Raw genomic sequence first — 26674 nt, 5'->3', positions numbered from 1 at the left:
AACCATGTAACTATAGGGGGTGCAGAGGTCGTGCTTGCTCCCCTCTGCCATATAAGAGAGTATCGGCTGCAGATTTTATATCGAGACCCAAGAGCGGACTAGTGCGTGCTTTTATAGAGGACTGGTCGCCTCCCCTCACATGTCTATTATTGTAAATACTTGCATTCCCCATGAAATAACAATTCTGGAATATATTTTCTTAAAACTCTGTGTTGTTCCATTCCTCTGTTATTCCTCCTACAAATGTCTCAATAAATTGACAACTGGGTGTTACCATTTCTCTTGTCAAAGGGGCGTGTCCCTACAGAGTGTCACTTAGTCAGCACTGATTGGACAGTGTCAGGCTGTGTAGGGACACCCCCCACCCCCCAAGTAGTCAATTTATTCATAAATTTCTAGGAGGAATAACAGAGGCACAACATAGAGTTCTATGAAAAGAAGCTTCAGAATTGTTATTTCATTGGGAATACAAGTATTTTCTAAAACAGACGTGTCAGGGGAGGTGACATAGGTGGAGCATGACTATGGGAGCAGCTGTCCACATTACTTGACAGTGCTCATTTCTTTACACGCCCCCTATAGGTCAATCAGGATGCTTCATTGGGTAGCAAAGTAACAAGGGCAGGCCCAGGTGAGAAGCACAGTGACTTATTACATAACACAATATGCTTCATCTTTGACTAAAAATGGTTTTTATAGAAGCAAGACACAAAAAAAGCTTCCCGAATAGATTATAGCCCCGATAATAATCCCATTTTACTATCCTGGGCTTTCATGAATGGAATGCCAGAACTACAGTAAAGACTGACACCCAGCAGAACAGTAAAAGAGAAGGAGCAGGGAAAATGGTAATTCAGCCCTAGATGTTTATATACCATTCAGGGTCTTGGGAAAACTGGTTTACGACCTCTGGATATAGTAATGGCGGCTGTATAGGACGACCGCTCCGGACATAGTCTATGACAGCGATGGAGAAGGGGTTCTTGGCTGGGATCCCGTGAGCTCGTCCGCCCCAGTCCCAGCACCATATAAACTGTATAATGCCAGTGACCTTGAATAATGGCTTCTCCATATTATAGGCAGTGTCGGGGGCGCCCGCCATGTAAAGCAATCACCCCTCACTGTAATCACACAGGATTTAATGTCTGGCAGCACCCACCCCTAAGAGGATTTGTGGATTGTTTGGGGGAAATATGAGACCATTACTTCAATTGAGTCAGTGATGGAGAATGATAATGAGATATAAAAGCCACTAATATCACAACACACCCTGATGACGTCACCCGGGGGAGGGGAGGATTAACCGATTACTTGCCATAACATTTCTGGATTATTATTATTACATTTTTTGTATGCATTGCTTTATCATATAACGATTAATCACAAATATAATTTATTCTATCTGCGTATCTAATCTATCTATCTATCTATCTATCTATCTATCTATCTATTATCTATCTATCTATCTATCTATCTATCTATCTATCTATCTATCTATCTATCTATCTCATATCTATCTATCTATCTATCTATCTATCATCTATCTATCTATCTATCTATCTATCTATCTATCTATCTATCTATCTATCTATCTATCTATCTATCTATCTATCTATCTCATATTCTATCTCAATATCTATCTATCTATCTATCTATCTATCATCTATCTATCTATCTATCTATCTATCTATCTATCTATCTATCTATCTCATATCTATCTATCTATCTATCTATCTATCTATCTATCTATCTATCTATCTATCTACTCTATCTATCTATCTATCTATCTATCTCATATCTATCTATCTATCTATCTATCTATCTATCTATCTATCTATCTAATATCTATCTATCTATCTATCTATCTAATATCTATCTAATATCTATCTATCTATCTATCTAATATCTATCTATCTATCTATCTAATATCTATCTATCTAATATCTATCTATCTATCTATCTATCTATCTATCTATCTATCTATCTAATATCTATCTATCTAATATCTATCTATCTCATATCTATCTATCTATCTATCTATCTATCTATCTATCTATCTATCTATCTCATATCTATCTATCTATCTCATATCTATCTATCTATCTATCTATCTATCTATCTATCTATCTATCTATCTATCATATTCTATCTATCTATCTATCTATCTATCTATCTATCTATCTATCTATCTATCTATCTATCTATCTATCTATCTATCTATCTATCTATCTATCTATCTCATATCTATCTATCTATCTATCTATCTATCTATCTATCTATCTATCTATCTATCTATCTATCTAATATCTATCTATCTATCTATCTAATATCTATCTATCTATCTATCTATCTAATATCTATCTATCTAATATCTATCTATCTATCTATCTATCTATCTATCTATCTATCTATCTATCTATCTATCTATCTATCTATCTATCTATCTATCTCATATCTATCTATCTCATATCTATCTATCTATCTATCTATCTATCTATCTATCTATCTATCTATCTATCTATCTATCTATCTATCTATCTATCTATCTATCTATCTATCTATCTATCGCCACCTAAACACTATAAATAAATAAATATGCATTGCTGCTGAATCTACTTAGAATAGGGAGGTTCTTAGCGCACATTTTGATCAAATTGTGTGAGCCCACCTGCCACGACAAGACGACCTCTATAAGGTGGGTCGCTACGGCTGGGTCTAAGCCTGCAGAATATACTCGGGGAACGTAGGAACCAGCATTAAACTAATTAAAATCACCCTAGGGCAGAATCTATCTATATCTATCGCAGGTGACATCTGAAAGTGATTGTGATGATTTTCCTCGTATCACCCAGTTCCTAATACAACAATTTGCATTGCAGGTATTAAGGTAATTGGAGGATTACGGGATTTCAGCAGAGAAGAATATGGAGTTTACGTTAAAAGAATCCTTCCTGGTGGAGTTGCTTATTCTGATGGTAAGACAAGTTTTTGACTACATGTCCAGCCCTTGACGTGGCCCGGAGCCTGGATAGTCTCAGCCTCCTTGGTCTCCACTATGTCCTCATGGGGTTTGGTCGCTTGCATTTCTACCATGTTATTCTCCTCATATTTGTGGAGTTTCGGGCTGTGCCACCCCTTACACCAGACAGTCTTCTGCTCCTCACTCTTCTCCATGCACTTAGATCGTTTCTTCTCCGGATCTACCACAGTCGATATTCGATCCATGTCCATTCGCTCTCTGGCACCATTCAGACCAGTCTAAATTCGACCTTCCGTTTGACCCTACAATATTTTGACTTGTCTGTTGTGTCCACTATTCTCAACATATTTAATCCTAGTCATCTCAATAGCCTACAACCATCAGTGTCCTGATATCCTGCACCTTCAGCCAGAACTGTCACCTTCATTCAACACTGTCCTATACTGGTCATCACCAGTTATTAGTATCCTATATTGGTTTCCTTAATCACCTACATCCCACAATGCCCCGTTCCAGTTCTTTCTTTTACCTTCAACCTACAAAGTTCTACAATAGTGTCCTTCTTCGTGTTCATCCATTGTTGTCATGTCCCATTCTCCTTCATCATCTTCAGTCAACAGCGTCCTATACTGGTCTCCTCCACAACCTTCAGCCAGCATGTCCAGTCCCAGTCTTTTCCATCTCTTTCCCCAGTGGTGACCTTTACAGGTTCCCTCTATAACATTCATACAGAATTGTCATGTCAAGTCTTTGTCCATCATCTTCAGCCAGTAGTGTCCTCATGTCCAGACATGTCCATCACCAGCAGTGTCTTGTACTGTTCCCTCATCATCTTCAGTCAATCGTGTCCATTACTTGTCCCCTCCATCAGCTTTAGCTAGTCGTGACGTCTTCCAGTCTCCCCCATAATGTACAGTCAGCAGCATCCTATGCTGATCTCCTTTGTCACCTTCAGCCAGAAATGTCCTTCAGCCAACAATGTTCTTCTATTTCCTTTGACCAGCAGCTTGTGTCCTTCATCCCCTTTCACTACACAATGTCCAGTGTCTTCTCCATTACCATCAGCCAGCTGTGTCCTGTCCTAGTCTCTTCCATCACCTTCAGCCAACTATGTCCTATACTATGTCCATAACCCACCAGTAATGCACCACACTGGTTTCCACAATCACTTCCTTCCAGTATTGTCCTAGACCATGTCCCTTGCCAGTCTTCTCCATCACCTTCAGCCAGATGTGTCCCTATACTGGTCCGTTCCATAACCATCATCCAGTCAGCAATGCACCATACTGGTTTTCATCATCCCCTCTTTCCAGTAGTGTCCTTGACCCTGTCCTATGCCAGTCTCCATCACCTTCAGTCAGTGGTGTCCTATACTGGTCAATTCCATAACCTGCCAGAATTACACCATACTGGTTTCCACCATCACCTCCTTCCAGTAGTGTTTTATACACTGTCCTCTGCCAGTCTTATCCATCACCATAACCCAGATATGTCCTGTTCTATTCTCTTCCAGTACCTTCTGCCAGTGGTGTCCTATACTGGTGCCTTCCATAACCATCACCCAGCCAGCAATGCACCATACTGGTTTCCACACAATTAACTCACCTTCATCCAGCTGTGTCCCGCCCTAGTATTCATTACAGTTAACCAGCCATATACCCGGGGCAAAACTTTACCTTGGATCCATATTCCACATTTGATAAGGTCTTGAGGGTTGTATAAGGTTCCTCCATGCCATGGTGGGTACATCCAAATAAACAATGCGGTAACATCTTTTCTTTATAATTGTTTAAGGACGGCTGCAACCTGGAGATCAGATTCTAGAGGTGAATGGAGAAAGTCTGCTCCGAGTCTCCAACGACAGGTAACTGATATTATAAAGCTGGGACCATTTATGAATAACGATATGGTCTTAGATGCGAGTAGTATAAAATGGGCATCACTGAGGGGAAAAAGGGTGAACTCATACCAACCAATCAAATGTAAGATGAAATCTGGGATCTGATTGGTTGCTAGTCACCAATGTTCTTGGTCTTACAATCGTGTATCCAGTCGTAGGACTAATTTCCCACTGTCTCTCCACAGTGCTGTGGACGTTTTACGGATGGCATCTGCTACCGGATACATGCGACTTCTCATAGCTCGGGATGATGAGGCCAGGTCTGGAAGTTTCATTTTTCTCATTTTGATTGTCTAACTTTTTTGGACCATCCCTGGTGTTCTACAGGAGGTTCTAGGTGTAACCTTACAAGATGACTGGAGTTTAGGTGGTCCAAAGACTCTTCCATAAGAGTTATAGACGTAACGATTATTGATACAGATTTTACGACTGTTAACGACTTTTCTCAAGTGTATGGCCAGTGAAAATGTATAGAGACAGGAGTGCAGCCGGACAATCCAACAGAGATAATGATGATCAACAAACACACCCAACTCAGCCGACAATATTTTGGTGAAGACCAGTCAGCTTGGGAAGTTCCGATACCCCTACAACTATCCCCCCTCTACTGCTAAAAAGATGACTCACAACAAAGACAACCCCCAAAAAAAGCTGTTTCGGCGATCATCTGGATCCAGCACCCTTCTGCAGGGGAAATGTAGTATGCATTGGGTGACCATTTAGTATTTGGGCCTGGCAGAGTCCACCAGAGTGTGTACCACTGCTACTTAGAAGCCCTCTGGTCTGGCTCATGAAGGGGTGGGGGGTGCCAATGGTGGAAACGCTAATCCATGGGGGTCCTTCTCTTTAAGATGAGGTAACCCAAACCCATGTAGGAAGGTGATGTAGCACATCTTAACACCTCTCTACTGGGGTCACGGTGACCTGGATGGCAGACTTTCTAAAATACGGACATACAATATGCTTCATCTGTGAGCTGCATCCTAATTTATTTTGCCATCTGTTCACAAGAGAAAACCAACGACATCCCATCACATGTTCTCCTCCACCATCTGAAGGCTCTACGTCTGACATTGATGGTCCCTTTAAGAGACCTATGATGGTCAGCTTAAAGATGTTGTCTAGAATTAGGAGAGCATGGCCAACCTGTGACCCGGCTCTCCGTACCCAATAAGAGTCATTAACGTACACCTACATTTACATTATAGCTCCTGCTGACTTATTCAATTTTTTAATACAGTTCTGGAACATTATCCATAAGGTAAAATCCTGTAACAGACAATCAGCTGAAGGGTAAAGAGGATGATGTGGTCCTATGGATAAACTCAGCATGTACTTATACCTAGAAGCAGACAGACCCCCTGGGGTATAATCCGCTGTGCCCGGGCCATTCTGCGGACAGATTTACTCTGTAATATGATAAAAAATATCTCCAGTGATCCGTCCTGAGAAGCAGATGTATAGAAGCCCTCATCTTAATTATGAAGACAAATACAAACTTATACATAGGAGGCAGTACTATAGTAATTATATTCTTGTATATAGGAGCAGTATTATAGTAGTTATATTCTTGTATATAGGGGGCAGTATTATAGTAGTTATATTCTTGTATATAGAGGGCAGTATTATAGTAGTTATATTCTTGTATATAGGGGCAGTATTATAGTAGTTATATTCTTGTATATAGGAGCAGTATTATAGTAGTTATATTCTTGTATATAGGAGGCAGTATTATAGTAGTTATATTCTTGTATATAGAGCAGTATTATAGTAGTTATATTATTGTATATGGGGGCAGTAATATAGTAGTTATATTCCTGTATATAGGGGCAGTATTATAGTAGTTATATTCTTGTATATAGGGGGCAGTATTATAGTAGTTATATTCTTGTATATAGGGGGCAGTATTATAGTTATATTCTTGTATGTAGGAGCAGTATTATAGTAGTTATATTCTTGTATATAGGGGCAGTATTATAGTAGTTATATTCTTGTATATAGGGGGCAGTATTATAGTAGTTATATTCTTGTATATAGGGGCAGTATTATAGTAGTTATATTCTTGTATATAGGGGCAGTATATAGTAGTTATATTCTTGTATATAGGGGGCAGTATTATAGTAGTTATATTCTTGTATATAGGGGCAGTATTATAGTAGTTATATTCTTGTATATAGGGGGCAGTATTATAGTAGTTATATTCTTGTATATAGGGGCAGTATTATAGTAGTTATATTCTTGTATATAAGGGCAGTATTATAGTAGTTATATTCTTGTATATAGGGGGCAGTATTATAGTAGTTATATTCTTGTATATAGGGGGCAGTATTATAGTAGTTATATTCTTGTATATAGGGGGCAGTATTATAGTAGTTATATTCTTGTATATAGGGGGCAGTATTATAGTAGTTATATTCTTGTATATAGGGAGCAGTATTATAGTAGTTCTATTCTTGTATATAGGGGCAGTATTATAGTAGTTATATTCTTGTATATAGGAGGCAGTATTATAGTAGTTATATTCTTGTATATAGGAGGCAGTATTATAGTAGATATATTCTTGTATATAGGAGCAGTATTATAGTAGTTATATTCTTGTATATAGGAGCAGTATTATAGTAGTTATATTCTTGTATATAGGGGCAGTATTATAGTAGTTATATTCTTGTATATAGGAGGCAGTATTATAGTAGTTATATTCTTTGTATATAGGAGGCAGTATTATAGTAGATATATTCTTGTATATAGGAGGCAGTATTATAGTAGTTTATATTCTTGTATATAGGAGGCAGTATTATAGTATTTATATTCTTGTATATAGGAGGCAGTATTATAGTAGATATATTCTGGTATATAGGAGCAGTATTATAGTAGTTATATTCTTGTATATAGGGGCAGTATTATAGTAGTTATATTCTTGTATATAGGGGGCAGTATTATAGTAGTTATATTCTTGTATATAGGGGCAGTATTATAGTAGTTATATTCTTGTATATAAGGGCAGTATTATAGTAGTTATATTCTTGTATATAGAGCAGTATTATAGTAGTTATATTCTTGTATATAGGGGCAGTATTATAGTAGTTAATATTCTTGTATATAGGAGGCAGTATTATAGTAGTTATATTCTTGTATATAGGAGGCAGTATTATAGTAGTTATATTCTTGTATATAGGGGGCAGTATTATAGTAGTTATATTCTTGTATATAGGGGTAGTATTATAGTAGTTATATTCTTGTATATAGGGGCAGTATTATAGTAGTTATATTCTTGTATATAGGGGCAGTATTATAGTAGTTATATTCTTGTATATAGGGGCAGTATTATAGTAGTTCTATTCTTATATATAGGGGGCAGTATTATAGTAGTTATATTCCTGTATATAGGAGACCGTATTATAGTAGTTATATTCTTGTACATAGCGGGCAGTATTATAGTAGTTATATTCTTGTATATAGGGGGCAGTATTATAGTAGTTCTATTCTTGTATATAGGGGCAGTATTATAGTAGTTCTATTCTTGTATATAGGGGGCAGTATTATAGTAGTTCTATTCTTGTATATAGGAGGATTATTATAGTAGTTATATTCTTGTATATAGGAGCAGTATTATAGTAGTTCTATTCTTGTATATAGGAGTATTATATTAGTTATATTCTTGTATATAGGAGCAGTATTATAGTAGTTATATTCTTGTATATAGGGGGCAGTATTATAGTAGTTATATTCTTGTATATAGGAGCAGTATTATAGTAGTTATATTCTTGTATATAGGGGGTAGTATTATAGTAGTTATATTCTTGTATATAGGGGCAGTATTATAGTAGTTATATTCTTGTATATAGGGGCAGTATTATAGTAGTTCTATTCTTATATATAGGGGGCAGTATTATAGTAGTTATATTCCTGTATATAGGAGGCCGTATTATAGTAGTTATATTCTTGTACATAGCGGGCAGTATTATAGTAGTTATATTCTTGTATATAGAACGCAGTATTATAGTAATTATATTCTTGTATATAGGGAGCAGTATTATAGTAGTTATATTCTTGTATATAGGGGGCAGTATTATAGTAGTTATATTCTTGTATATAGGGGCAGTATTATAGTAGTTCTATTCTTGTATATAGGGGGCAGTATTATAGTAGTTCTATTCTTGTATATAGGAGGAGTATTATAGTAGTTATATTCTTGTATATAGGAGCAGTATTATAGTAGTTCTATTCTTGTATATAGGAGTATTATAGTAGTTATATTCTTGTATATAGGGGCAGTATTATAGTAATATTCTTGTATATAGGAGGCAGTATTATAGTAGTTATATTCTTGTATATAGGAGCAGTATTATAGTAGTTATATTCTTGTATATAGGGGGTAGTATTATAGTAGTTATATTCTTGTATATAGAGGCAGTATTATAGCAGTTATATTCTTGTATATAGGAGGCAGTATTATAGTAGTTATATTCTTGTATATAGGGAGCAGTATTATAGTAGTTATATTCTTGTATATAGGAGCAGTATTATAGTAGTTATATTCTTGTATATAGGAGCAGTATTATAGTAGTTATATTCTTGTATATAGAGGCAGTATTATAGTAGTTATATTCTTGTATATAGGGGCAGTATTATACTAGTTATATTCTTGTATATAGAGGGCAGTATTATAGTAGTTATATTCTTGTATATAGAGGGCAGTATTATAGCAGTTATATTCTTGTATATAGGGGGCAGTATTATAGCAGTTATATTCTTGTATATAGGAGCAGTATTATAGTAGTTATATTCTTGTATATAGGAGCAGAATTATAGTAGTTATATTCTTGTACATAGCGGGCAGTATTATAGTAGTTATATTCTTTTATATAGGGGGCAGTATTATAGTAGTTATATTCTTGTATATAGCGGGCAGTATTATAGTAGTTATATTCTTGTATATAGGGGGCAGTATTATAGTAGTTCTATTCTTGTATATAGGAGGAGTATTATAGTAGTTATATTCTTGTATATAGGAGCAGTATTATAGTAGTTCTATTCTTGTATATAGGAGTATTATAGTAGTTATATTCTTGTATATAGGGGCAGTATTATAGTAGTTATATTCTGGTACATTGGGGGCAGTGTTATAGTAGATATATTCTTGTATATAGGAGCAGTGTTATAGTAGTTATATTCTTGTACATAGGGGCAGTGTTATAGTAGTTATATTCTTGTATATAGGAGGCAGTATTATAGTAGTTATATTCTTGTATATAGGGGCAGTATTATAGTAGTTATATTCCTGTATATAGGAACAGTATTATAGTAGTTATATTCTTGTATATAGGGGCAGTATTATAGTAGTTATATTCTTGTATATAGGGGCAGTATTATAGTAGTTATATTCTTGTATATAGGGGGCAGTATTATAGTAGTTATATTCTTGTATATAGGGGCAGTATTATAGTAGTTATATTCTTGTATATAGGGGGCAGTATTATAGTAGTTATATTCTTGTATATAGGGGCAGTATTATAGTAGTTATATTCTTGTATATAGGGGGCAGTATTATAGTAGTTATATTCTTGTATATAGGAGCAGAATTATAGTAGTTATATTCTTGTACATAGCGGGCAGTATTATAGTAGTTATATTCTTTTATATAGGGGGCAGTATTATAGTAGTTATATTCTTGTATATAGCGGGCAGTATTATAGTAGTTATATTCTTGTATATAGGGGGCAGTATTATAGTAGTTCTATTCTTGTATATAGGAGGAGTATTATAGTAGTTATATTCTTGTATATAGGAGCAGTATTATAGTAGTTCTATTCTTGTATATAGGAGTATTATAGTAGTTATATTCTTGTATATAGGGGCAGTATTATAGTAGTTATATTCTGGTACATTGGGGGCAGTGTTATAGTAGATATATTCTTGTATATAGGAGCAGTGTTATAGTAGTTATATTCTTGTACATAGGGGCAGTGTTATAGTAGTTATATTCTTGTATATAGGAGGCAGTATTATAGTAGTTATATTCTTGTATATAGGGGCAGTATTATAGTAGTTATATTCCTGTATATAGGAACAGTATTATAGTAGTTATATTCTTGTATATAGGGGCAGTATTATAGTAGTTATATTCTTGTATATAGGGGCAGTATTATAGTAGTTATATTCTTGTATATAGGGGGCAGTATTATAGTAGTTATATTCTTGTATATAGGAGGCAATATTATAGTAGTTATATTCTTGTATATAGGGGGCAGTATTATAGTAGTTATATTCTTGTATATAGGGGCAGTATTATAGCAGTTATATTCTTGTATATAGGGGCAGTATTATAGTAGTTATATTCTTGTATATAGGGGGGCAGTATTATAGTAGTTATATTCTTGTATATAGGGGGCAGTATTATAGTAGTTATATTCTTGTATATAGGGGCAGTATTATAGTAGTTATATTCTTGTATATAGGGGGCAGTATTATAGTAGTTATATTCTTGTATATAGGGGGCAGTATTATAGTAGTTATATTCTTATATATAGGAGCAGTATTATAGTAGTTATATTCTTGTATATAGGGAGCAGTATTATAGTAGTTATATTCTTGTATATAGGGGGCAGTATTATAGTAGTTATATTCTTGTATATAGGGGCAGTAGTATAGTAGTTATATTCTTGTATATAGAGGCAGTATTATAGTAGTTATATTCTTGTATATAGGAGCAGTATTATAGTAGTTATATTCTTGTATATAGGGGCAGTAGTATAGTAGTTATATTCTTGTATATAGGGAGCAGTATTATAGTAGTTATATTCTTGTATATAGGGGGCAGTATTATAGTAGTTATATTCTTGTATATAGGGGCAGTAGTATAGTAGTTATATTCTTGTATATAGAGGCAGTATTATAGTAGTTATATTCTTGTATATAGGAGCAGTATTATAGTAGTTATATTCTTGTATATAGGGGCAGTAGTATAGTAGTTATATTCTTGTATATAGGGGCAGTATTATAGTAGTTATATTCTTGTATATAGGGGGCAGTATTATAGTAGTTATATTCTTGTATATAGGGGCAGTATTATAGTAGTTATATTCTTGTATATAAGGGCAGTATTATAGTAGTTATATTCTTGTATATAGGGGGCAGTATTATAGTAGTTATATTCTTGTATATAGGGGGCAGTATTATAGTAGTTATATTCTTGTATATAGGGGGCAGTATTATAGTAGTTATATTCTTGTATATAGGGGGCAGTATTATAGTAGTTATATTCTTGTATATAGGGAGCAGTATTATAGTAGTTCTATTCTTGTATATAGGGGCAGTATTATAGTAGTTATATTCTTGTATATAGGAGGCAGTATTATAGTAGTTATATTCTTGTATATAGGAGGCAGTATTATAGTAGATATATTCTTGTATATAGGAGCAGTATTATAGTAGTTATATTCTTGTATATAGGAGCAGTATTATAGTAGTTATATTCTTGTATATAGGGGCAGTATTATAGTAGTTATATTCTTGTATATAGGAGGCAGTATTATAGTAGTTATATTCTTGTATATAGGAGGCAGTATTATAGTAGATATATTCTTGTATATAGGAGCAGTATTATAGTAGTTATATTCTTGTATATAGGAGGCAGTATTATAGTATTTATATTCTTGTATATAGGAGGCAGTATTATAGTAGATATATTCTTGTATATAGGAGCAGTATTATAGTAGTTATATTCTTGTATATAGGGGCAGTATTATAGTAGTTATATTCTTGTATATAGGGGGCAGTATTATAGTAGTTATATTCTTGTATATAGGGGCAGTATTATAGTAGTTATATTCTTGTATATAAGGGCAGTATTATAGTAGTTATATTCTTGTATATAGGAGCAGTATTATAGTAGTTATATTCTTGTATATAGGGGCAGTATTATAGTAGTTATATTCTTGTATATAGGAGGCAGTATTATAGTAGTTATATTCTTGTATATAGGAGGCAGTATTATAGTAGTTATATTCTTGTATATAGGGGGCAGTATTATAGTAGTTATATTCTTGTATATAGGGGTAGTATTATAGTAGTTATATTCTTGTATATAGGGGCAGTATTATAGTAGTTATATTCTTGTATATAGGGGCAGTATTATAGTAGTTATATTCTTGTATATAGGGGCAGTATTATAGTAGTTCTATTCTTATATATAGGGGGCAGTATTATAGTAGTTATATTCCTGTATATAGGAGACCGTATTATAGTAGTTATATTCTTGTACATAGCGGGCAGTATTATAGTAGTTATATTCTTGTATATAGGGGGCAGTATTATAGTAGTTCTATTCTTGTATATAGGGGCAGTATTATAGTAGTTCTATTCTTGTATATAGGGGGCAGTATTATAGTAGTTCTATTCTTGTATATAGGAGGATTATTATAGTAGTTATATTCTTGTATATAGGAGCAGTATTATAGTAGTTCTATTCTTGTATATAGGAGTATTATATTAGTTATATTCTTGTATATAGGAGCAGTATTATAGTAGTTATATTCTTGTATATAGGGGGCAGTATTATAGTAGTTATATTCTTGTATATAGGAGCAGTATTATAGTAGTTATATTCTTGTATATAGGGGGTAGTATTATAGTAGTTATATTCTTGTATATAGGGGCAGTATTATAGTAGTTATATTCTTGTATATAGGAGCAGAATTATAGTAGTTATATTCTTGTACATAGCGGGCAGTATTATAGTAGTTATATTCTTTTATATAGGGGGCAGTATTATAGTAGTTATATTCTTGTATATAGCGGGCAGTATTATAGTAGTTATATTCTTGTATATAGGGGGCAGTATTATAGTAGTTCTATTCTTGTATATAGGAGGAGTATTATAGTAGTTATATTCTTGTATATAGGAGCAGTATTATAGTAGTTCTATTCTTGTATATAGGAGTATTATAGTAGTTATATTCTTGTATATAGGGGCAGTATTATAGTAGTTATATTCTGGTACATTGGGGGCAGTGTTATAGTAGATATATTCTTGTATATAGGAGCAGTGTTATAGTAGTTATATTCTTGTACATAGGGGCAGTGTTATAGTAGTTATATTCTTGTATATAGGAGGCAGTATTATAGTAGTTATATTCTTGTATATAGGGGCAGTATTATAGTAGTTATATTCCTGTATATAGGAACAGTATTATAGTAGTTATATTCTTGTATATAGGGGCAGTATTATAGTAGTTATATTCTTGTATATAGGGGCAGTATTATAGTAGTTATATTCTTGTATATAGGGGGCAGTATTATAGTAGTTATATTCTTGTATATAGGGGCAGTATTATAGTAGTTATATTCTTGTATATAGGGGGCAGTATTATAGTAGTTATATTCTTGTATATAGGGGCAGTATTATAGTAGTTATATTCTTGTATATAGGGGGCAGTATTATAGTAGTTATATTCTTGTATATAGGAGCAGAATTATAGTAGTTATATTCTTGTACATAGCGGGCAGTATTATAGTAGTTATATTCTTTTATATAGGGGGCAGTATTATAGTAGTTATATTCTTGTATATAGCGGGCAGTATTATAGTAGTTATATTCTTGTATATAGGGGGCAGTATTATAGTAGTTCTATTCTTGTATATAGGAGGAGTATTATAGTAGTTATATTCTTGTATATAGGAGCAGTATTATAGTAGTTCTATTCTTGTATATAGGAGTATTATAGTAGTTATATTCTTGTATATAGGGGCAGTATTATAGTAGTTATATTCTGGTACATTGGGGGCAGTGTTATAGTAGATATATTCTTGTATATAGGAGCAGTGTTATAGTAGTTATATTCTTGTACATAGGGGCAGTGTTATAGTAGTTATATTCTTGTATATAGGAGGCAGTATTATAGTAGTTATATTCTTGTATATAGGGGCAGTATTATAGTAGTTATATTCCTGTATATAGGAACAGTATTATAGTAGTTATATTCTTGTATATAGGGGCAGTATTATAGTAGTTATATTCTTGTATATAGGGGCAGTATTATAGTAGTTATATTCTTGTATATAGGGGGCAGTATTATAGTAGTTATATTCTTGTATATAGGAGGCAATATTATAGTAGTTATATTCTTGTATATAGGGGGCAGTATTATAGTAGTTATATTCTTGTATATAGGGGCAGTATTATAGCAGTTATATTCTTGTATATAGGGGCAGTATTATAGTAGTTATATTCTTGTATATAGGGGGGCAGTATTATAGTAGTTATATTCTTGTATATAGGGGGCAGTATTATAGTAGTTATATTCTTGTATATAGGGGCAGTATTATAGTAGTTATATTCTTGTATATAGGGGGCAGTATTATAGTAGTTATATTCTTGTATATAGGGGGCAGTATTATAGTAGTTATATTCTTATATATAGGAGCAGTATTATAGTAGTTATATTCTTGTATATAGGGAGCAGTATTATAGTAGTTATATTCTTGTATATAGGGGGCAGTATTATAGTAGTTATATTCTTGTATATAGGGGCAGTAGTATAGTAGTTATATTCTTGTATATAGAGGCAGTATTATAGTAGTTATATTCTTGTATATAGGAGCAGTATTATAGTAGTTATATTCTTGTATATAGGGGCAGTAGTATAGTAGTTATATTCTTGTATATAGGGAGCAGTATTATAGTAGTTATATTCTTGTATATAGGGGGCAGTATTATAGTAGTTATATTCTTGTATATAGGGGCAGTAGTATAGTAGTTATATTCTTGTATATAGAGGCAGTATTATAGTAGTTATATTCTTGTATATAGGAGCAGTATTATAGTAGTTATATTCTTGTATATAGGGGCAGTAGTATAGTAGTTATATTCTTGTATATAGGGGCAGTATTATAGTAGTTATATTCTTGTATATAGGGGGCAGTATTATAGTAGTTATATTCTTGTATATAGGGGCAGTATTATAGTAGTTATATTCTTGTATATAAGGGCAGTATTATAGTAGTTATATTCTTGTATATAGGGGGCAGTATTATAGTAGTTATATTCTTGTATATAGGGGGCAGTATTATAGTAGTTATATTCTTGTATATAGGGGGCAGTATTATAGTAGTTATATTCTTGTATATAGGGGGCAGTATTATAGTAGTTATATTCTTGTATATAGGGAGCAGTATTATAGTAGTTCTATTCTTGTATATAGGGGCAGTATTATAGTAGTTATATTCTTGTATATAGGAGGCAGTATTATAGTAGTTATATTCTTGTATATAGGAGGCAGTATTATAGTAGATATATTCTTGTATATAGGAGCAGTATTATAGTAGTTATATTCTTGTATATAGGAGCAGTATTATAGTAGTTATATTCTTGTATATAGGGGCAGTATTATAGTAGTTATATTCTTGTATATAGGAGGCAGTATTATAGTAGTTATATTCTTGTATATAGGAGGCAGTATTATAGTAGATATATTCTTGTATATAGGAGCAGTATTATAGTAGTTATATTCTTGTATATAGGAGGCAGTATTATAGTATTTATATTCTTGTATATAGGAGGCAGTATTATAGTAGATATATTCTTGTATATAGGAGCAGTATTATAGTAGTTATATTCTTGTATATAGGGGCAGTATTATAGTAGTTATATTCTTGTATATAGGGGGCAGTATTATAGTAGTTATATTCTTGTATATAGGGGCAGTATTATAGTAGTTATATTCTTGTATATAAGGGCAGTATTATAGTAGTTATATTCTTGTATATAGGAGCAGTATTATAGTAGTTATATTCTTGTATATAGGGGCAGTATTATAGTAGTTATATTCTTGTATATAGGAGGCAGTATTATAGTAGTTATATTCTTGTATATAGGAGGCAGTATTATAGTAGTTATATTCTTGTATATAGGGGGCAGTATTATAGTAGTTATATTCTTGTATATAGGGGTAGTATTATAGTAGTTATATTCTTGTATATAGGGGCAGTATTATAGTAGTTATATTCTTGTATATAGGGGCAGTATTATAGTAGTTATATTCTTGTATATAGGGGCAGTATTATAGTAGTTCTATTCTTATATATAGGGGGCAGTATTATAGTAGTTATATTCCTGTATATAGGAGACCGTATTATAGTAGTTATATTCTTGTACATAGCGGGCAGTATTATAGTAGTTATATTCTTGTATATAGGGGGCAGTATTATAGTAGTTCTATTCTTGTATATAGGGGCAGTATTATAGTAGTTCTATTCTTGTATATAGGGGGCAGTATTATAGTAGTTCTATTCTTGTATATAGGAGGATTATTATAGTAGTTATATTCTTGTATATAGGAGCAGTATTATAGTAGTTCTATTCTTGTATATAGGAGTATTATATTAGTTATATTCTTGTATATAGGAGCAGTATTATAGTAGTTATATTCTTGTATATAGGGGGCAGTATTATAGTAGTTATATTCTTGTATATAGGAGCAGTATTATAGTAGTTATATTCTTGTATATAGGGGGTAGTATTATAGTAGTTATATTCTTGTATATAGGGGCAGTATTATAGTAGTTATATTCTTGTATATAGGGGCAGTATTATAGTAGTTCTATTCTTATATATAGGGGGCAGTATTATAGTAGTTATATTCCTGTATATAGGAGGCCGTATTATAGTAGTTATATTCTTGTACATAGCGGGCAGTATTATAGTAGTTATATTCTTGTATATAGAACGCAGTATTATAGTAATTATATTCTTGTATATAGGGAGCAGTATTATAGTAGTTATATTCTTGTATATAGGGGGCAGTATTATAGTAGTTATATTCTTGTATATAGGGGCAGTATTATAGTAGTTCTATTCTTGTATATAGGGGGCAGTATTATAGTAGTTCTATTCTTGTATATAGGAGGAGTATTATAGTAGTTATATTCTTGTATATAGGAGCAGTATTATAGTAGTTCTATTCTTGTATATAGGAGTATTATAGTAGTTATATTCTTGTATATAGGGGCAGTATTATAGTAATATTCTTGTATATAGGAGGCAGTATTATAGTAGTTATATTCTTGTATATAGGAGCAGTATTATAGTAGTTATATTCTTGTATATAGGGGGTAGTATTATAGTAGTTATATTCTTGTATATAGAGGCAGTATTATAGCAGTTATATTCTTGTATATAGGAGGCAGTATTATAGTAGTTATATTCTTGTATATAGGGAGCAGTATTATAGTAGTTATATTCTTGTATATAGGAGCAGTATTATAGTAGTTATATTCTTGTATATAGGAGCAGTATTATAGTAGTTATATTCTTGTATATAGAGGCAGTATTATAGTAGTTATATTCTTGTATATAGGGGCAGTATTATACTAGTTATATTCTTGTATATAGAGGGCAGTATTATAGTAGTTATATTCTTGTATATAGAGGGCAGTATTATAGCAGTTATATTCTTGTATATAGGGGGCAGTATTATAGCAGTTATATTCTTGTATATAGGAGCAGTATTATAGTAGTTATATTCTTGTATATAGGAGCAGAATTATAGTAGTTATATTCTTGTACATAGCGGGCAGTATTATAGTAGTTATATTCTTTTATATAGGGGGCAGTATTATAGTAGTTATATTCTTGTATATAGCGGGCAGTATTATAGTAGTTATATTCTTGTATATAGGGGGCAGTATTATAGTAGTTCTATTCTTGTATATAGGAGGAGTATTATAGTAGTTATATTCTTGTATATAGGAGCAGTATTATAGTAGTTCTATTCTTGTATATAGGAGTATTATAGTAGTTATATTCTTGTATATAGGGGCAGTATTATAGTAGTTATATTCTGGTACATTGGGGGCAGTGTTATAGTAGATATATTCTTGTATATAGGAGCAGTGTTATAGTAGTTATATTCTTGTACATAGGGGCAGTGTTATAGTAGTTATATTCTTGTATATAGGAGGCAGTATTATAGTAGTTATATTCTTGTATATAGGGGCAGTATTATAGTAGTTATATTCCTGTATATAGGAACAGTATTATAGTAGTTATATTCTTGTATATAGGGGCAGTATTATAGTAGTTATATTCTTGTATATAGGGGCAGTATTATAGTAGTTATATTCTTGTATATAGGGGGCAGTATTATAGTAGTTATATTCTTGTATATAGGGGCAGTATTATAGTAGTTATATTCTTGTATATAGGGGGCAGTATTATAGTAGTTATATTCTTGTATATAGGGGCAGTATTATAGTAGTTATATTCTTGTATATAGGGGGCAGTATTATAGTAGTTATATTCTTGTATATAGGGGGCAGTATTATAGTAGTTATATTCTTGTATATAGGAGCAGAATTATAGTAGTTATATTCTTGTACATAGCGGGCAGTATTATAGTAGTTATATTCTTTTATATAGGGGGCAGTATTATAGTAGTTATATTCTTGTATATAGCGGGCAGTATTATAGTAGTTATATTCTTGTATATAGGGGGCAGTATTATAGTAGTTCTATTCTTGTATATAGGAGGAGTATTATAGTAGTTATATTCTTGTATATAGGAGCAGTATTATAGTAGTTCTATTCTTGTATATAGGAGTATTATAGTAGTTATATTCTTGTATATAGGGGCAGTATTATAGTAGTTATATTCTGGTACATTGGGGGCAGTGTTATAGTAGATATATTCTTGTATATAGGAGCAGTGTTATAGTAGTTATATTCTTGTACATAGGGGCAGTGTTATAGTAGTTATATTCTTGTATATAGGAGGCAGTATTATAGTAGTTATATTCTTGTATATAGGGGCAGTATTATAGTAGTTATATTCCTGTATATAGGAACAGTATTATAGTAGTTATATTCTTGTATATAGGGGCAGTATTATAGTAGTTATATTCTTGTATATAGGGGCAGTATTATAGTAGTTATATTCTTGTATATAGGGGGCAGTATTATAGTAGTTATATTCTTGTATATAGGAGGCAATATTATAGTAGTTATATTCTTGTATATAGGGGGCAGTATTATAGTAGTTATATTCTTGTATATAGGGGCAGTATTATAGCAGTTATATTCTTGTATATAGGGGCAGTATTATAGTAGTTATATTCTTGTATATAGGGGGGCAGTATTATAGTAGTTATATTCTTGTATATAGGGGGCAGTATTATAGTAGTTATATTCTTGTATATAGGGGCAGTATTATAGTAGTTATATTCTTGTATATAGGGGGCAGTATTATAGTAGTTATATTCTTGTATATAGGGGGCAGTATTATAGTAGTTATATTCTTATATATAGGAGCAGTATTATAGTAGTTATATTCTTGTATATAGGGAGCAGTATTATAGTAGTTATATTCTTGTATATAGGGGGCAGTATTATAGTAGTTATATTCTTGTATATAGGGGCAGTAGTATAGTAGTTATATTCTTGTATATAGAGGCAGTATTATAGTAGTTATATTCTTGTATATAGGAGCAGTATTATAGTAGTTATATTCTTGTATATAGGGGCAGTAGTATATTAGTTATATTCTTGTATATAGGGAGCAGTATTATAGCAGTTATATTCTTGTATATAGGGGGCAGTATTATAGTCGTTTTATACTTATACATATGGGCAGTTTTATAGATAGTGCTGGTACATGAAAGATATATCAAACTTGTGTTTTCAGTACAATAGATAAAAAAAAATTTTTAATGCAAAGGTAATGGTAACCTATAGGGATGATTATGGTTTACAGTAAGCAGATATGTAATTGTTATATACAGTAACAGATTGTTTTATGTTTCAGGAAGGAATTCTCTGAACTGTTGGAGAAATGCAGTTCTCATAGTGACAATGGGTCTTCCCGGAGTTCCCCCATAATGCACAGCTGTGAGTATAACGCCAGACATTCTGGGGATATTTACTCTGTTAACTAATTCTGTAATCTTCGATACCCTTAGATAATCTCTTCCTTCTCACTGTTTCATGCAGGGAATGGGGTAAATCTGGGCTCATATCTGTAATTGTCACTTTTCAGCCTCCTTGCCTATATACTTTGCTGTACTCTTGTTTCTTTCTGTGATAGGCAGGTACCTGGAAAGCACGTCTTCAGAGTCCTCCTCCCGCTCCCAGAGTCCTTTGCTTCTTAGTCCCGCCAGCTCCCATAGCCAATTTGGTGGGAGTAGTGGGTTGTCTTCATACTCTACAGCAAGGTACCGTATATGTCAAGAAGACTACAAGAACGTGAGTGGAGAACCATGTAATATCCTACAGAAGATTCATGACATCATTTTACTTCTTCTCTTTCCTCAGTGACTTGGGGGTCCAGAATATTTCCGTACTTAAGTCTACGGGACTGGGGCTGGTGATCAATGGAGGCTCCAATCGGCAGGAGGGGCCCATGGTCTATGTACAGGAAGTGATAACTGATGGAGACAGCTTCCGGGTAAGCAGGCCAATGATACCAAGGTCATTAATGATCATTATACCACGTATGGGCAACAGAACTGTTAATAAACTCTTTAGTCTTGATATGCAACTCATACAGAAAGTGATGAGTCCCTCATTGGGATATATATATAATATACACTAATTTTAGTGGGCCTATAGACATACACAGCAGATGGTCCAGGGTTTGAGAAAGACCTAGGGTCAGAGCCGGGACTAGGGATTAGGACCATCTTAATGTTAGAGCTTAGGGTTAGACATAAGTCTAGTGCTAAAGGCACATCTAGGGATAGAGACAGGTTTAAGGGCATCTCTAAGGTTAGAACAATGTCTAGGGTTAGGAATAACCTTAGGGTTAGAGCAAGACCTATGGTTAGTGAAAACCCTAGGTTTTAGGAACAACCTTCGGGCTCCAGCCAGATCTAGAGAAAATACCAGGGTTAGTGAAAATCTTAAAGTTGCAGCTAGACCAAGGGTTAAGGTCAACCTTAGGGTTAGAGTCAAACCTATGGTTAATGAATACCCTAGGTTTTAGGCACAACCTTCTGGTTCGAGGCAGGTTTAGGGCTAGAGAAAACACTGTGGTTCGTGACAACTTTAGAGTTACAGCTAGGCCAAGGGTTAGGACAACCTTATGGTTAAAGCCAAACCAAAGGTAAGTGAATACCCTGAGGTTAGATCAAGGCCAATGGTTAGAAACAACTTTATTGTAATAACCAAACCTAGACTTAAGGGCAACCATAGGGTTAGAGCCGGGCCTAGAGTTGGTCTAGAGCCAACACTGGCGTTTCTAACAACCTTACAGTTAGGTCAAGGGTTTAGGACAACTTTAGGATTAGAGCCAGACCTAAGGTTAGTAAAAACCCTAGGGTTAGATCAAGGCCAAGGGTAACAGCCAATGGGTTAAAATCCCGACAGTCAAAGTCCATTCAGACCGTTCCAACTAGTTCACACCTATAGCTCTTCATGGTGGAACCAGCTCTTTACAGACCTTAAATGTCATATCCTTTTTCCAGGATGGGCGGCTACGATCGGGAGACCAGTTGCTGTCGATCAACAAAGACTCCATGATTGGAGTCACCAATGAAGAAGCCAAACGAATTCTGGCCAGAGCCCGGTTCAGGTGCGTACAGGACTTGATGATCTGGAGCGACCACATGTCCCTAGCGTAGGAACTTGACTTGCTTGTAGGACCTTGAGGCCTTCATGTCCTCTGAAATAACTTTTTTACATTGTTCTTCGAAGGCAGAACAGCTGCACGGACGTGTCCTTCATACCAAATACAGGCCGAAAATCCAGTTTCTCCGGGTCCAGTAGTTCTACCTCGCTGCAAAACAGGATTATGGGAAATGGGCTGACCTCCTGCCGACTTAAGGTCCACGTCCGGTCTCCAGAGGTGAGAAGGCAAAGGGTTCACAATTATTCCCTTGCAGAACAGATGGAGCAGCCTTTGCTGCAGCTCATTTACCACAAGTGAAGAATTTCTCATGGGACTTTGTTCACCCCCTGACCCCCTTAAAATAACTTTAAGCCAATAGCTAATAATTAAGTGCCCCCCTCCACCAGCTAGTCGAACAGATCTGATGTGTGTATTGATATCTAAATATAATATTGACTTTAACAATAATTTTTTTCAGTGCCGTCATGAAAATAACGTGCCTTCTCCGTCCCCCGATATCTGCCCCCCTGAACTCACCATATCGGGTAAGAGGACATATCATTTGTGTCACGTGACTTCAGTGCAGACCAATGATGGTCTAGGAGGAACCCACCCCCACTGTTGTTTGGATACCAGGCAAGATAAACTCCTCCCTTTTAGCTAAGCCCCACCCCTAGATATGTCAATAAAGGAGGAGGAGCTAAGAGGAATTTGAAGAACTTGTAGACATATAGACAATTTTTCATCTTTCTATGTTTTTCTTTGGTACTATGTAGATGTACTGTCTCTTTAAGGCATAGTCCATCCAATATATAATCCTATTGCCTCAGAATTATCTGCCCTATAGAAATACCGCTGGCCTTATGCTTATATATGGTCATAGTCCTCACATCTGGCTGTAGGGGATGACTTGCCCTATTATATTGGTAATGGGATGGGGTTTTATGGTATAATTTATAACATATCCCACATTGCAGCTCCTGTGTCTCCGCCAAATCACAGAATATCTACAGGGAACAAGCAAAAAGTCTCCTTAGATCCCCATGTCCGTATCAAAGGGGAAAAGATGGATTTGGTAAGTGCTACCTGTGTGGACCATCATTGTCCTTATCCAGAGTTACATCATATCTTATACTCCAGTCACATCCAGAGCTGCATTTAGAATTCTGATGATTTCCCGTTAGCTCTCACTACTGCCCTCTGCTCATCCTGTTGGCATTATAGGAGATATAGATGACAGTATATGCCAATCGCTGCAGATCTGGATGTTTTTGGAGAACATGACCGTTTCTTTATAGGGTCCAGTAGTCATTCCTTTGTTGGCATTACAGATCCTGCAGTTCCTTGGGATGGAAGTATCAGAGGAGAAGAGGAGAGAGATCCACCAGGGCCTGATCACAGACTGTCAGGGAACAGTGGCATATGGAGGTGGGTATGACCGTCCACCAAGGGGACCCTGCACCATCCACTACTTATGTCCCAGGGTGTGACCTCCACTAATTACCTGAAATACTCGGTGCTGCTGGGGACCATGCGTCTTCCACTATAGAACTCTCAGTCCGTGATCTCCTACTTGTCTCCATTCCCCTCCTCACATCATGACTTTTCCCTCAGGCCCCCATGGTTATTAGTTACGGTCATGCCTCCTTTCCTCAGATTTCCTTCAAGTCCTCGGTGACAGTCTACAAGATGAATTGGAAGACGCCGGTCTGAACGCCAGCTCTATACTCTTCACCCATTGTGAAGCGGCCAGTTTAGTGGACACATGTGCGTTCCATTCCCCGGTCACTAAGGTAAGAGAGTGTGTCCTACCATCCCAGTTCTGCCATGGGTCCAACATGTCAACTTGACCTATACCGTCTATCTTCTGCAGGAGTTGGATGTTCCAAGGTTCTTCGATAACTTAGATCTGGAGAAACTGCAGGAGGACGTGTCGGAGTTGAAGCAGGAGGTGCGACGGCTGAAGGTGGGTAACAGTCCTTGTGCTTGTCCTCTAGAAGTTAAGCAGATCGTATCGGACGTGTTGGCAGAATATCATTTGCCTTCATGTTGGTTTCAACTCCAGGTGACCATATGTTCCTCCAGAATTGTCCAGTCTTCTTCAGTTATCTTGATGCCGGTTGTCTTCTTCTTGTTTTCCATTTATCTCTTCCAAGTGTCTTGTCCAATAAGCTGGACCTTCTCAATTGTGCCTACTTTTTTAGCCCTAATAAAAGTTGGATATGATCTCAGAAACCTGTCATGGTGGCAGTTTCGATAGTTACTCTTATATCAGGAGGCCAATTGGATAAATGTAAAGATTCCCACCCCTTATATTTTGGATTTTATAGGTTCTACTTCGAGAGGTAGAAACAAGTAAAAAAGAAGCAGAAGAAGAGCTACAGAAGATTAACCAGGTGGGTACCATGACCTAAACTTTGCCCAATGGGCTTCAAAGACAACATCAGGGTAAATGTCACAAGTACGACTCAATGTTTTGTAGAAAGTAATGGGACTTCTGTCAGAGAACCGCTGTCTTCAGAACAAGCTGCAGGTAGCAGAGATGGCACAGCGCCGAGCACACAGCGCAGAACACGACTATGAGGAGGTCATTCACCTTCTAGAAACCGAGATCTCTGAACTTAAGAGCCAGATGTCCGGAAAGAAGAAGCTCATGGCCATAGAAGTCCAAGAGGTGAGGTACTATGTAATGTTTTTAGGAATGATCCACCCATCGCTTGGCCGATGATTGCACTTGTGATCTGTAGTTGGCACCAGTGTTGCAGCTGATGAGTGGGCATTCAGTTTATCAATGTACTCTCCTCCTTTAGGGTATGGATCTAAACAGACGGTTATCACTGTCTGATTGTCAACTGCGGAAATCTGAAGTTACTCGCAAACATCTGGAGGTGTCCAATAAGAAGCTACTGAACTTCGTACAGGTAACTCCACCACCGTCCCTTAATTTCTCCTCCAATTTTCGCTCAATTATCTTGACACTCTCTCAACGTTCTGTACTTTCTAGGCTTTCAATCTTTGTTTATCTCTAAACTCTACAATGTCCATAGACCCTCAAACATTTGAACTTCCACCAATTTTCATCTTCTCTCGATCATCTACTCTATCATATCTCAGTCGTTCCCACACCCAATAAATTCAATCATCCTTGAATTATATCCACCTCCTACCATGTCTATCTTCTTTTAACCATATTGACATTCTCCAAGTTCCATCTTTTTTCAACCATCTCAACACCCTCAAGTTCCATCTTCTATTAACCATCTCAACACCCTTCACGTTCCATCTTCTATTAACCATCTTGACACCCTTCAAGTTCCGTCTTCTTTCAACCATCTCAACACCCTTCACGTTCCATCTCTTTTCAACCATCTCAACACCCTTCAAGTTCCATCTTCTTTCAACCATCTCAACACCCTTAAATTTCCATCTTCTGTCAACCATCACATCCCCGTTCAAGTTCCATCTTTTTTCAACCATCTTGACACCCTTCAAGTTCCATCTTCTGTCAACCATCCCAACACCCTTCAATTTCCATCTTTTTTTAACCATCTTGACACCCTTCAAGTTCCATCTTCTTTCAACCATAAGTTCCCCCAGTTAATTTCATCTAGGGTAAAACCGCAAATAGAAGACAGGGATGAGAGGGTAGGAGGGGGATGCAGGTGCAGAATTTCTCCCTTAGTGAGTCTATGAGACGGCTTGCTGTGAGAGGGGAGGGGGAGCAGCAGGGGATACATTTGATTGGCTAAGAGGTCACCAGAAAAAGCCCACCCACTAAGTAACCATGGAGAGAGAGAATGTGCAGTGTATAGAACTATACCTAATTTACCTCAACCATCGTTTCAATTACGAGTAGTACTATTGCTCCATTGTCCTTACTTGCACCCTCTGCTCAGTACAATGGAATATCCATCACCTTCTATAAATTAGCTGGATTATGTATAAATAATGAATGGTCCAATATAAATGTCATTGCAGCTCCAGGTTGCTGTTTACTGATCCTGTTTACTTTGTGTGCTTTATCAGACTGATTTTTCTATTAGCTCATTATGTTTCTCTCCTTGTAAAGAAAATCCAGAAAATATTATGCACTTCCCTCCAGCTCAATGTCGAGAAAAGGTAAGACTGAAATCCGAAATATTTTTGGAATTATTTTGTACCAATGGTAACACTTCCAACTGGAAAGTTGCTACAAAG

The 26674-nt window shown here is 35.0% G+C and overlaps 1 protein-coding gene across 2 annotated transcripts in view; it reads left to right on the top strand.

Annotated features, from left to right (window-relative positions):
- LOC142656532 (syntaxin-binding protein 4-like) overlaps nt 1–26674 on the top strand; it is a 75433-nt gene that overhangs the window by 46741 nt on the left and 2018 nt on the right. The window contains exons 1-18 of one of the 2 annotated variants that reach the window (XM_075831462.1): nt 558–631; nt 2880–2975; nt 4775–4844; nt 5066–5140; nt 20678–20760; nt 20957–21083; nt 21184–21316; nt 22335–22441; nt 22564–22714; nt 22956–23022; nt 23455–23552; nt 23809–23905; nt 24134–24270; nt 24351–24443; nt 24808–24873; nt 24960–25151; nt 25288–25398; nt 26547–26596. In XM_075831462.1, coding sequence (XP_075687577.1) covers nt 5085–5140; nt 20678–20760; nt 20957–21083; nt 21184–21316; nt 22335–22441; nt 22564–22714; nt 22956–23022; nt 23455–23552; nt 23809–23905; nt 24134–24270; nt 24351–24443; nt 24808–24873; nt 24960–25151; nt 25288–25398; nt 26547–26596 — 1568 coding nt within the window. In that variant the 5' untranslated portion in view covers nt 558–631; nt 2880–2975; nt 4775–4844; nt 5066–5084. Of the gene's footprint in view, nt 1–557; nt 632–2879; nt 2976–4774; nt 4845–5065; nt 5141–20677; nt 20761–20956; nt 21084–21183; nt 21317–22334; nt 22442–22563; nt 22715–22955; nt 23023–23454; nt 23553–23808; nt 23906–24133; nt 24271–24350; nt 24444–24807; nt 24874–24959; nt 25152–25287; nt 25399–26546; nt 26597–26674 lie in introns of those variants that run through there. The other variant, XM_075831463.1, reaches the window with a different exon arrangement.

Source organism: Rhinoderma darwinii, chromosome 6 (genome assembly GCF_050947455.1).
Source record: "Rhinoderma darwinii isolate aRhiDar2 chromosome 6, aRhiDar2.hap1, whole genome shotgun sequence".
In the NCBI taxonomy this organism is placed as follows: Eukaryota; Metazoa; Chordata; class Amphibia; order Anura; family Rhinodermatidae; genus Rhinoderma; species Rhinoderma darwinii.
The sequence above is the reverse complement of the archived record's forward strand: the minus strand, read 5'-3'. Positions and strand labels throughout refer to the sequence as shown.